Raw genomic sequence first — 12,441 nt, 5'->3', positions numbered from 1 at the left:
GCTAAAGCCTAGGCTAAAGATTTCCCAGTCACCACCAGTTAGTTCACAGTAGGTGAGGCCAGACTAATGGAGCTCCGGAGATCGGCGCATCATCCCCGCCCCCGCCGACATTGACGGAGACCTTGGCCTGCTGTCGCCCCCCAGTGGCGGCTGACAGGCACAGCGGCTTCACTGTCATGGAGACCGATTTCTTGCTTCGTCTGAGGTTCAATCTTTCTTACTTGAGGATCAATACAGTACATTAGTGGTGCCAAGGGACTGATGATCCCCAGTCTATGGCAATTAGAAAAAGGTGGAAAGGCAGTATTGATTAATGGTGTGATGATCCCAGGCCCTAATCTTTTAACCCTCCGAAACCAGACAGATTCAGTGCCTTGACAGCACGACATCTTCATTAGATAAACTGGATTCCTTTCCTCAGGAGACCCAATCTGGTTATCTAAGTAAAACGGCCATTTCATTTTCCCTCAGGTCAATTTTACTATCTTTTATTTGACAGCCAGCTCAGTCTCTGGGGAAATTTGTGGGCGATTGGAGTAGTAACAGCAAGGACATCACGGTTATGGTAACAGTGCCTTGTAGTTCTCCAGCACCTTTCCCGAAGGCATGTTAAAAGCCCCTTATAGATCCTCCATCCACTCACACAACATTGCTTCAAGGGAGGGCTGAGGCGGAAGTGATCATCAGTATTTTACAAGGAAAGACACCACTCTACGGTCTCAAATCAAATGATTTTAAGAGCAGAAATTCATTTCCTGGCTCTGTTCACCAAATTACGCCTTCTTTAAACACAAACACAAACTGTAATATGTTGACAGACGCATATTTACAGACAGACACAAGGATAAGAGAGAAGTTTACAACAGCGGCCAACACTGCAACTGCCCCCCAAATAGCTAGCTCAGAAAGGAAACTTAAAGCAGCAATCCCGTTTGCCCTGCAGAAATGAAAGCGAATCCGACTTTCTTCTGTATTTCGCAGTAATCCCGCAAAGAGTAAGCTTTTGGGGGGGGCGGAGTACTCGCAATTTCAGGGCTGAGGTTCTGAGGAGGAGGGATCCACGTGTTGAGTGCAGTGATCACCAGCAGGTGGCAGAGAAAGAAAATTTCCAAGCAGCCAAACACCAAACATTCAGAGAATTTTTCCCCTTTCCTGGGGGATGGGGTGGAGTTTGTCCTGGAAGAACTATAGGAAGCCAAGATCTGCGATAGTTCTAGCACATGAAGTCTGGTCACAGACACAGGAAGAATGGTGGGGTGGGGGGGTTGGAGAAGCATGACCAGAATAAGCTGGGAGACATGAAGCAAGGGGCCCAAATGTCAAACTGATCTTAGGTGACAAGTTTTCCTTCACATAGAAGTACAAAACCGCACCCACATGACGGGGGAGATGCGTATCTGGGTTTGAGTTTCTGCAAGCCCTGGGTCCCGTAATCCGTAGCTTTCCTCTTAAATCCCTCTAGCTCTACCCCTTGGCTATTCCCAGGTAGGCCCCCAGCCCCCCTTCTGACCCTCCCACCCCACCCAACCCCACCAGTTTCCGCTGAGGAAACAATCTGTGGTTGAGGGTGGCGGGGCCTTGGCTCGGGGCCCAGAGCCTCGGGTGCACTGAGGTTCCTGCCCACCACACACAGTCATCTCTTCCTGCCTTTCCAAAAAGCATCGGAGCGGTAGGAGGTTTGTCCCGGAGGAGGTCCCGGTGCAGGACCTGAGGGGGAGCAGTTGCGAGGGAAGTGCAGGCAGCTGGGGCGCCCTCAGGACAGACACAGCCCCAGGGCCCACGAGGCTCACTCCTTTCCAGCTGACATTCTCTCCCTTGTCCCCTGTCACACAGCCCGTATAAAAATGAAGCAGCAGCAATTTTTATTGAGGGACCTAAACTGAAAATAGGTTTAGAACATAATTTAAAAAAATAAAACAGCAAAAGTAGCAAAAAATATATGACCTTTTTAAAAACATTTTCCTTTTTTTTTTTTTCTTTTTTCTTTGTTTTTAATATATAGCAACTGATGCCTCCCAGCCACCAGGAGCATCTTACCCAGTGGGTAAATCTCTGGTAACGACCCTTTTAAAAAGACATGTAAATATATACTCAGATTTATACACTTTGTGTTTTCTTCGTAGCTATGTACAAAGCCCCCAGTTTGGGGCTGAGCCCCAGGGCCACGACACTGCTCCCAGCCTTTGCCTCCCCAGCCTCTGGTACCAGGTATTTGGTCAGCAAAGCAAATTAGTATCGGAATTAATAAGCCACTGGCACCATCTATCTGGGGCAGAGGCTGCCCTCAGCCGAGGCCGGAGCACTCGACCTCCCCCGCTACGGCTGCAGCCCTGAGGACGAGGCCCCCGCCCCCAGAGCTCGGGCTTAGGGGTCCGCGAAGCAGACAAAACCAACACAGGAAACCTCGGTCAGCTCTCGCCGCATGCCTGCTCATCTCCCACTCCCCAGCCCTCCAGGCACTGCTCCGAAGTGGCGGGGAGGGGTCTTGGTCCAACAAGGGGGAGGGGACGAAGTGGCCATGAGCAAGTACCTGCCTCTCTGCTCCTCTCTCACATAAGCAGGTTGTGAGGAGGAGGAGGAGGAGGAAGAGAGGTGAACTCCGTGGGGTAAAGGCCTCAGGTAGGCAGCTGGCTCCTGCCGGCACGAAAGGGGCAAAGGGGAAGGCAATGAGTCCCGCAGGGAGGGGTGGGGGGTGAGGGATACAGCGGATGATGGAGTCTGGGCAGGGGGGCGGGGGTGCTAGTCAGCGTCGTTTGAGTCCGCCATTGGCAAGCTGGGCTGGGTGTCGGGGCAGACAGGGCTCCTCGGGCAACGGCTCATGAGAGAAGACCGAATCCTCCCCCGAGGAGCAGGTTGAGCTTCGGGTGTCGGGAAAGCTCGGAGAGTACTGGTCCAGGGGCACGGACAGGTCCAGGTACTCCTGTGCAAGGAGAGACAAGCGGTCTGGTACTCTCCGCCCCGCGGCAGCGCTCACTCACAGAGGTGCACCTCACGGACGGTGACCGGAGGTCTGGAATAGAACAGCCTCACCTGGTTGGAGGTCAAGGCCACAATGCGGTCCAGGTCTTCCACCAGCTGCTTGAAGGTAGGTCTCTGAGAGGGTACTGCGTGCCAGCAATCCCGCATCATCATGTATCTGGGAGAGGATTGTCGAGTCAGGGGAGGAAGGACCAGGCAGGGCTGCTTTATCAAGCTAAACCCCGTTCTCCTTCCGTTCTTCCCCAGGGCCTGGCCCAGGACCTCAGGTGTCTTCCCATGCTTACAGCTCATTGGTGCAGTTACTGGGCTTGTCCATCCGATGACCCTCCTTCAGCAGCTTGAAAAGCTCCTCCACAGGCACGCCGGGATATGGGGAGCCTCCCAGGGTGAAGATTTCCCACAGGAGCACCCCAAAAGACCAGCTGTGGAGGAGCACAGAGCCACCGGGTCTTATGGGCACAGAGCCAGGCCAGCCTAGAGTCCTTTCCACCCCCTCCCCAGCATGTCATCCTGACCGCCCCCCCAGCCCGTCATCCTGACCCCACCCTCCCCCAGCACAGACGCTTACGGGGAAAACGGGGGCTAGTGCTGGAGCTCACACTGGCCTTTCAACCTCTATCGAGTGAACAAAGGAGGGGGACACATCCAATGTTTTATTTTGTTCTCTCCGAGAGGGAAGGAGACCCCCCGTCAATCTCGAGGGGCATGCAGGACTCTACTGTGCTGGAATTTTCTATTCCACGTATCCCTGGCAATTGCCTCTTTCAAACTCACACGTCACTCTGGTGGGTGTAGATCCGGTCAAACAAGGCCTCGGGGGCCATCCACTTCACAGGCAGCCGGCCCTGTAAGCGGCACGAGGGAGATTGGGGGTAGCCCAGGCCCGGGAGATGGGGGGACAAGCGGGGGGCACACACAGGACTGGACATGGGGAGGAGGACACATGCTCGGCTCGTCCCACCGCACTGTTTCTCAAGCAAGGCCAGCGGTGCTGGGTCCCAGCCCGGAGATGGAAGTGGGAGAAAGCAAAACGGAGTCCTGGGCAGAGGACCTGCGGCCGGTTCTGTCCCAGCACTTACGTTGGTTGTCTTTTTATAGTAGTCGATGTGGTGAATGTCCCGCGCGAGGCCGAAGTCTGCGATCTTCATCACGTTGTCCTCGGTCACCAGCACGTTCCTGGCGGCCAGGTCTCGGTGTATGCACTGTGCGCAGAGGAGACGGGACGCGGGTGAGGGGCGGCCCGCCGTCAGCCTGCCCCGGGGCCACTGCTCCAGCACTCGAGCCTCCTCCCGCCACACCACTACCCCTCGACCTTTCCAGACTGCTGCTACGAGGTCCCTCTCTGCCACTTCAAAGCCAGCCATTCGAGCACCTCCAGCTCCAGGCCCCTGAATCACCGTAGCAAACCCTCTGTGTGGGGCTCCCTTGCCGCTCCTCCCAACTCGTAGCTCTGGACCCGCACCCAGGAGGGCTGAACCTGGATGCTTCTGTCCAGTCGGGGGAGGTGGGTGCTCTCCAGCACTGGCCCCCAGCTGCAGCACATGCGCACCGGGCTGGGGCTCAAACGAAGCCTCCGTTTATCCGAGCACCAACACTGAACTTCACACCGTCACACGGGACTTCATCGTGCCCCATAACCAAGCCACAACATAGGGCTTATCATTCTTTCTTTGTATTTGGAGATCTGGAAGTAGCTGCCTGGGGCTACCCAGAGAGTGGCAATGCACAGTCTGAGCCGGCTTTCCGCACTCTGATGCCCCTGAGAGCCCGAGACAGCACGGGCAGGCAGTGCTCCAGATCATGCAAAGTCGTAAACCAGAGGACAAGGGAGGCTCTGTTCCCAGCCCGACCTCACCCAGGGGAACCCTCAGGAGCCATACCTTCTTGGAGGCGAGATACTCCATGCCCCGGGCCACCTGATAGGCGCAGGACACCAGGTCCTTGGAGGAGAGCTGCTCCTCTGGGCTGTGGCTGGGGTTGTAACAGTACTCCAGCCCAGGGGGCCTCCGGGCCTGCAGGTACTCCCGTAGGTTGCCTTTGGAGGCGTACTCCACAATGACGTACAAGGGACCTGGGGGTGCGCGTGGGCAGGAGGTGCTCAGCTTCGCCCCCAGGAAGCCCCACCCCCAACCACACACCACAGGCCTAACTGCACCTTTAGGGAGCCTGGGAAATTCACTCCACTACCCCAAAAAACCTAGGGAAAGGATTCTTCCCAGCATACTCCAGGAAGTTCCCGAGCAAACCTGGGGGTGGGGGGGAGCCCTAATTTAGGCCACAGTGACTCACCTGGTTCCACCCCCACACTATGTGTATGAATCTAGATACCTGTCTTCTCAGATGAACGCCAGACCCCGAGAAGTAACTCCAGCTACTGCTAAACTGGCCTCTCCTCTTAACCCCCTTCCCTAAGCATCACTGAGATGCCTGGTCACGGTTACTCTCTTCTCCCTGACAGACACTGTCATCCGAGTGGGAGGCCCAGGTTCTCGGCTGAGGCCCTATGCTGGCAGGGGCGGGAGAGCTGGACTAGCTTAGTGCCTACCGTCCTGTGTGCAGGCCCCCAGCAGGTTGATGATGTTCTTGTGCTTCCCGATCATCTTCATCATCTCCATTTCTGAGATCAGGTCTGACAGGTCTTTCTCTGTCGCGTCCGCTTTACACACAAACCGGGAGGGCATGAGACTCATTTACTTGGAAGGGAGGATGAGAGGAGGAAAGCGAAGGGAGTGGAGGATGCTCAAGGAAGCCCGGTTTTTGGGGACTTGCTTTTCTCTCCTCCCCATTTCACACCCGAATTGGTTTTCCCTTCCCCTTTATGAGAGCTGTTGGCAATGTGTGCTAGTGTGTGGGGCGGAGGACAGGATGGGAAAACCCAGCCAGCAATGGGATCTAGAATACACCTGCCCACAGCCCAGACTGATGCCAAGGAACTAAGGGAGAGCGTGGCCATCTCAGGGTTCAGAATGATGCCCCTCCACGCCCAGGAGATGCTACACAGGCCGTATGGCAGGTGTGGACCACGACAGGGCACCGGAGAGACTGGTGGCCCAAGGCCCACAGTCTGCTTGGACAACGGTGGGTTTATTTTTGCAAGGACAGAAACATCACTTACCCTTCAACATCTTCACAGCCACTTTGGTCACACGGTTGGGTTTGTCCTTGTCCAGCCCAATGGCCTCCGCCAACACCACCTGCCCAAAGCAGCCCTCTCCCAGGGGTTTGCCTAAAACCAGCCTTTTGGGAAAAGAGAGGGTGGTGTGAGATGGGGCTGGTAAAATTTCAGCCTTGAAGGGCCATCCTGTCTCCACCTCTCCAAATTCCACCCAGCTGAGAGCAGAAAGTGTCAAACTATTCTTTCTGGATGCATCTGGTACCCCTTCACTCCCAGTGGGGGACTTCCTCAGAAGTTGAGAGTTAAAGTATTACCTGTCTCGAGGCAGCTCCCAGCGAGGGTCTTCAGGAAGCTCGTATTCAGAGACCCCGGCCAGCATGGGGGTTCCACTAGAGGAGAGACGTGAGGGCCGAACGAGCAGAACCCCAGAGTTCATGGATGCACTGGAATCCGCCGACACCTACAGGAAGCGTGGGGTCACCCTTCTAGCGAGGATGGGGTGGGGGAGGGGGCTGGGGGACCGAGCCACAGAGGATTCCTGCAACTCCTCCTCAGGGCTTTCCGCCGATAGCAGAGGTGTGTATCTGTTATCTAATGTTCTTTCTCCAACACAGAGTGGCAGAAAGACCACAAAAGGTCTGAAGACCTAAGTTCAAAAACGGACTTATTTTTGCTGCCAGCTACCCTTTTCACTCATTTAACAGGAGCAGACCAAATCTCCCTCTTCCAGACTGACATTTTGTAACCTATCATTGCAATCACAACTCTATTGTTGTCCCCATTCTTTGTGAAAACCCTGCCTCAGATTATGCATTCCTTTTTTTTTTTTTTAAAGATTTTATTTATTTCAGAGAGAGAGCAAGTGAGAGTGAGCATGAGCAGCGGGGAGGGGCAGAGGGAGAGGGAGAAGTAGATCAGGACCTGTGCGGAAGGCAGACACTTAACCAACTGGAGCCACCCAGGCACCCCAGATTATAGATTCCTAATTCCCAAAGCACCCTCCAGAATTAGCCCAGCTCCAAATGAACATTCCCTCCTTTCACATGCCTTCACCCTCTGTTCCATTTCCTTGGATGAGAGGAGGGTAGCATCCTGGCACCTGACTCAGGTCCTCTTCTCTGCTCTGTATCTTTGTACCTCTAACTGACCCTCGGGGACCGTTCAAAAGTACAATATGAGTTGCACATTCAGCCTGGCTAGGGCTTTCTCCTGATCCACGTACCAGGTGAACAGGGGGCTGGCAGTTGGGGTATGGTGGGCACTCCGAATTCATGGGCTAGAACAGCCTGGAACCCAACTCTGGAGCACTTAGGACATTCTACTGCCCCTGGCTCAAAAGCTAGAAAGCAAAGCTGGAAGTGGTAGGCTGAGTACAGAGGAGGGGGCAGGGCATTTGAAGGTCCTGGCGGCGGCCCCGGGGACACAGGGAGAGGAGCTGATGCGGGGCGTGCAAATCCCCTATCTACTTTCTGTTACCTGTCTGCGCAGAGGGATGCTCTTGGCTAGCTTGTGCACGGCCATCTGGCTGTGGAAGTCGCTCTTCTTGGTACCACTCTTCATCTTGTAGATGATGACAGACCCCACCATGCAGGAGATGAGGAAGGCCCCCGTGCAATAGATGATGATCTCCAGGTACAGGGGCGAGGTCATCACTGCTGGCCTCTCTTCCAGGGCTGAGTCAGTGTGAACAGGGTGTTAGCAGGCTCTGGGGGCCCAGACCACTAGGGTCCCAGCTTCATAAGAAAAACAACCCCCATCTCCTTTCCTCTGAGAATTTTCAGGGCAGAGAAGAACCAAGCTGGGTCCCAGCTGGGACTAAGGTCTGGCACTGAGCAGATCAGATAGCATATGATCTCTGAAATCTTCCCGATCCTGACTCGAATCCCCCAAGGGGGATGGATTAGAACTATCTTGCCCATCCTCATTCTTTCAGGAGCCCGCCTTGCTCAGCGGGACTGCGGGGATCCACGGGTACCAGGTACCCACAAGGGCTTTCTCTGTCTACTCATGGAAACCCGGCCCTTCTCAGCAGAGCCTTAGTCCTGCGTGTATCCACCTATCACATGGGACAGATGAACCACTTAAGAGTCTGTTGTCCCTGACAGCCCATGAACACCTTCTCCATTTCCACATGCCACAGTGCCGGGCATACAGTGACACATCGTGAGTTCAAGGTGGGGGGGGGACCCAGTCTGTGTCCTGGGTCATTGCCTTCTGCCTATGCTACCTATGTCAGGTCAGACACGTAAATATTTGTACCTAGCTAACTCCCCAGCAAAACTAGCTTCATTTCCCACCACATCTAGACTGCTTGAGAGGAGAACGTCCACTTTGCCACACTTAGGAATCCTACTCAGGCCCTAACTCCTAAAACCGAACGAAGAAACTGGGGAGGGGGCACTGTTTTATTCTCTTCTCCCACCTTCTGTTTAGAATCCAGCCCGCTCCCGCAGAAGCCCACCCAGCTGAACCCACCCTTCGCTTGCACACGCGAGGCGGGGAGGCTTCCCCACTGGAGTGAACCTTGGATGGCATTCTTCCAAACACCAGCCGGCCACAGAGGCAGGCGTGCCGGGGACCTCCCCGGAGAGACACTATGTGTGACCCCAGATGGAGCCCAAAGGAACCCCCGGAGCCTGACAAGGAGGCAGCAGAGCTAAGAACAGGAGGAAGCGTTTCTGTTTTTCTCTCTCCCCAGTATGGACAAACAAAGACAACCAAGTGGGAGCACACACGGGACAAAGACAGTGACGGGGTAAAAACAGAACGCTTCTCTGCCTCAAGCAGGGGTGCTGTCAGACCCTGCTGGCCAGGCAGGGCAGAGGAAGAGAGAGGGAGGGAGAGGAGGGGAGTGTCAGCAGCAACAGGAATAGCACTGTGCCCAGACCCATGTGCAGGACACTCAAGAGGCAGCGAAGACCAGCCCACCACCTGAGCAGGCTGCAGGCTCCTTCCTTCCCAGCCCAACACACAGACCTCCCCTCTTGGGGGCCAAAGAGGATGCAAGGGCAGCACGGAGTAGCCTCCAGAGTCAGGCCTGACTTAATGCTCCAGTTCCCGCATCTGGGTGGAAGCTCTCCTCCGAGACCAGAGGATGGCAGGGTGGGCGAGCACTGTTCCTTACAAGCAACAAGCCCCTCTTTACAGAATGCCTACATCCAGTTAGAGGAGGCCTGGGCCTCTCTTGAGACCTCTGGAGCCAGCAAAAAAGGATCAGACAAGTCGGGGAAGGCTGCTGGACCCAAGGAGGGAAGGCGCCTGCCCTACAGGAGAGCCCGGCTGCAGGTTAACTCCAGATTCCACGCATGCATTGCATTGGCCAAGGGGGAGAGCCAGATGCAGGTATATAGGTGGGAGGCCTCCGTGTTCCTGCAAAATGAGGACAGCTCCCATGAGAGCCGAGAGGATTCGACCCTCAAGCTTAGACAAATCGCCAGGGCCACCTGCTGGCCTCTGGAGCCCATTCCTCTATCTCTCCTGGCTCTGTGTCTCCCCCAGCCCCACAATGCATGCTCCCCCCGTGCCCGTGGCGAGGGCAGGACATCGAGAGGAGAAGTACAGTGTATACCTTCCAAAACGGTCAACCATGCAGAGTGATGGGAGAGTCCGATAGAGTTACCCGCCAAGCACGTATACTCCCCCGCGTCCTCAAAGGAGACATTCCTTAAGTGGAGCACTTCCATCTCTTTGTCGGTGGTATTAACTCCGGCAGTCTAGAAGAGACAACGGAAGCAAAATGGACAAGCACAGGACATGAGACCTCTAAGAGACACAGAGAAAGGGATGGAGGAAGAGAAGGGGGGAAAAACCGGAGAAAGGAATGCTCCGCAGCGTCTCCTTTGCAACAAGGAACACACAAAAACCACCAGGCAGCGAGACCTGTTAGAGGAAGACAGTGAGACCCTGAGGGAGGGGCTCCGCAGACCTGAGCCGCCGCTGGCTGGTTACGACCCTTCACCAGACGCTGGCAGCCCCTGGCCCGTCCAAGCATGCGGGCGGGCGGCGGGCAGCATGGAGAAATACGGCCCGGCGGCGGGGGGCTGTTTGGTTTCAGGTAAAGTCAGAGGGCACACACAGGAGGGATGGATGGGTGCTGCGTCATGCGCGCACACAGACGAGCGCACGCACACGCTCACGCGCACGCTCACGCGCACGCATGCACACGCTCACACACACGCGCGCACGCACACGCTCACGCGCACACGGCCTGCCGGTCTGCAAGGGGACCCCCGACCCCTTCCCGTCTCCGCCACTCAGAGTCAGTCTGCACTGTCGTTCAGCACGCGGCCGGTCGGTGGCCACAAGCGCACACACAGCCGAGGGGCACACACGAGGGACGGAGTTTGACGCCGACACAGTACCGAACCAAAGCAGCCTCCCAGGCCGGGTATTTTTCCATGGCTCTGGGCTCTAGAAATACAGCAGGGTAACAGGGAGAGTCGGGTGCTGGCTTCCCCATCTGCCCCAGCAGCGTGGGGCCTGAATCAAACTCCCAGCACAGGGCCCCATCCAGCTCCCCATTACCTTTTGCCACAGGTCTGGTGACAGTGAGCCACGCAGACTGGTTAGCTTCACCAATATAATTGGAAACCTTACACACATACTCCCCGCTCTGGGCCTCTGTCACATTGAACAGGGTCAGCACCTCCGCATCCGAGCTATTAATCCCCGAATGCTAGAACAAACCAACGACAAGCCAGTCAGTGGGGCACACACTGAGACGTGGCCATACTTTGCTCCCACGTAACGGTAAGGCAGGCCCAGGGAGCTAAGGCAAGGGAGACATTAGTGAGACTTATCATCTTTCCCTTTTTAGGAGGACAAACCAAGTCGACTCCGAAGGCCCAAAGCATCTGACCGAAAAATAAACTTAAAAAGAAAATCGCTGCCCCCAGTCACACATTCTGTCTGTGTCAGGCCCACTCCTCCGGGTCTGGGGCAGGCATTGTGAAGGGAGCCGGCGGCCACGGGCCAAGGCCATGGCCTCATTTTCCAACACAGCGGTTTCAGCACCAGTAGTGAAGAGAAGACATGGCCAGTAAAACTCTGGGATGGCCAAGCCAGGGGAGGAGGAGGTCTAACTCTGGGACCAGGAGGTAAATCACGTTCCCAGCCTCTGGTTACTTCTTGTTGCGAGATCCACTGGGGGAAATAGGCAATTACCTTCCCTGGATTAGTGGAGCATTCGGGGACAATGAAAGTCTGGGAGTGAGAGGAAAAAGGAAGAGAAGGCCATTACTCCTGACGCTGTTTAGAATTTACCTGTGGCATTTGCTTTTCCAACTCTACCTAAGAGTCGTGCCCTTATCATTCACTCACTTGCCAGAAAGGACGTGACTTGGGAAATATGGCAGAATCTGGCAAACGCTTGCTGGAAAGGCTTTGGTTCTGGGCAATGGAAAATCAGGAGTCCAAATGCCTTCCCTGAGTAGCTGACCCAAAAGCCTGAGCAAAGTCACTCTCAAGGCTTAGAAACCAGCAGTGGCCACCCCACCCTCCCCACTCCCGGCCTTCGGTTGCCACTGCACTGTCACTCTGTGACCTGTCACTAGCTCTGGGGAATGTGGCTAGGTCCCTATTTAAAATGGAGCAGGTGCCTGAAGGTAAGGGATGCATCCCGGTCGCCAGCACTAAGCCTGACCATAGCAACTTGGGCCCAGGGAGATACGGGTCTCCTTCCCGGCACCCAGCCCACGGAGACTGGGGCCAAGATTACCTTCAAGATCTGGACATACGGCAGGTTGTCTGGACCAATCTTACTCCCATTCACCTCGATGTGCTTTAGCCACTGGATATGGGGCTGTGGGTCACTGTACACCTTACACATGAACTCCACATTGCTGCCCAGGGCCACGGTCTTGTTGGCAGGCAACCCTGCCTGCAGGATGGGCCGGTGAGGGGACCGCTCTGTGGAGGAAGAGAGAGGAGAGGCTCGTCAGGCCCCGCCATGGCCCGCTCCTGGCTGGGATGCTGACAGAGCGCGTCTCAAAGACCACCAAGGAGAAGTGTGCTCCCCCTTGGCTTTTCCACTGGGCAGGAGCATTTCCAGGCTCTGCTGAGCCTTAGCCCCTCGACTCTGAGCTGGGAGAGGGAAGAAGGTCCTAAACGACGAGGAACTTCCTCCGCGAGGCAATGCATCCATTTTCACAGGCGCCAGAAGTCTCTCTTGCCTTAAATGGAGACCCCTAGAACTTCAGTCACACTCCCAGACCTCCCTAACGAAAATCACACAGAGTCGTTTAGACTTGCTACTCAAAGCGTGGTCCATGAGCACCAGCACTGGCAGCACTAGGAGCTCACTAGCAATGCCAATCTCTGGGCCTATCCGGCTGGCCCAGAAGCTTCTT

At 55.5% G+C, this 12,441-nt stretch overlaps 1 protein-coding gene across 10 annotated transcripts in view; it reads right to left on the bottom strand.

Moving 5' to 3' along the window:
* Nucleotides 1-1,845: 1,845 nt before the first annotated feature.
* FGFR1 (fibroblast growth factor receptor 1) overlaps nt 1,846-12,441 on the bottom strand; it is a 47,501-nt gene continuing 36,905 nt past the window's right edge. For 7 of the 10 annotated variants that reach the window (XM_036109883.2, XM_036109886.2, XM_036109892.2 and 4 more), the window contains 12 exons: nt 11,811-12,001; nt 9,663-9,807; nt 7,565-7,767; nt 6,409-6,554; nt 6,095-6,216; nt 5,525-5,635; nt 4,860-5,050; nt 4,059-4,181; nt 3,754-3,824; nt 3,264-3,401; nt 3,031-3,136; nt 1,846-2,920 (listed from right to left, as the gene is read on the bottom strand). In XM_036109883.2, coding sequence (XP_035965776.1) covers nt 2,744-2,920; nt 3,031-3,136; nt 3,264-3,401; nt 3,754-3,824; nt 4,059-4,181; nt 4,860-5,050; nt 5,525-5,635; nt 6,095-6,216; nt 6,409-6,554; nt 7,565-7,767; nt 9,663-9,807; nt 11,811-12,001 — 1,724 coding nt within the window. In that variant the 3' untranslated portion in view covers nt 1,846-2,743. The remainder of the gene's footprint in view (nt 2,921-3,030; nt 3,137-3,263; nt 3,402-3,753; nt 3,825-4,058; nt 4,182-4,859; nt 5,051-5,524; nt 5,636-6,094; nt 6,217-6,408; nt 6,555-7,564; nt 7,768-9,662; nt 9,808-11,810; nt 12,002-12,441) is intronic. The other 3 variants (XM_036109888.2, XM_036109889.2, XM_036109896.2) reach the window with 1 other exon arrangement.

This window comes from Halichoerus grypus, chromosome 3 (genome assembly GCF_964656455.1).
Source record: "Halichoerus grypus chromosome 3, mHalGry1.hap1.1, whole genome shotgun sequence".
Taxonomy (NCBI): domain Eukaryota; kingdom Metazoa; phylum Chordata; class Mammalia; order Carnivora; family Phocidae; genus Halichoerus; species Halichoerus grypus.
This window is presented reverse-complemented; position numbering and strand designations above follow the sequence as displayed.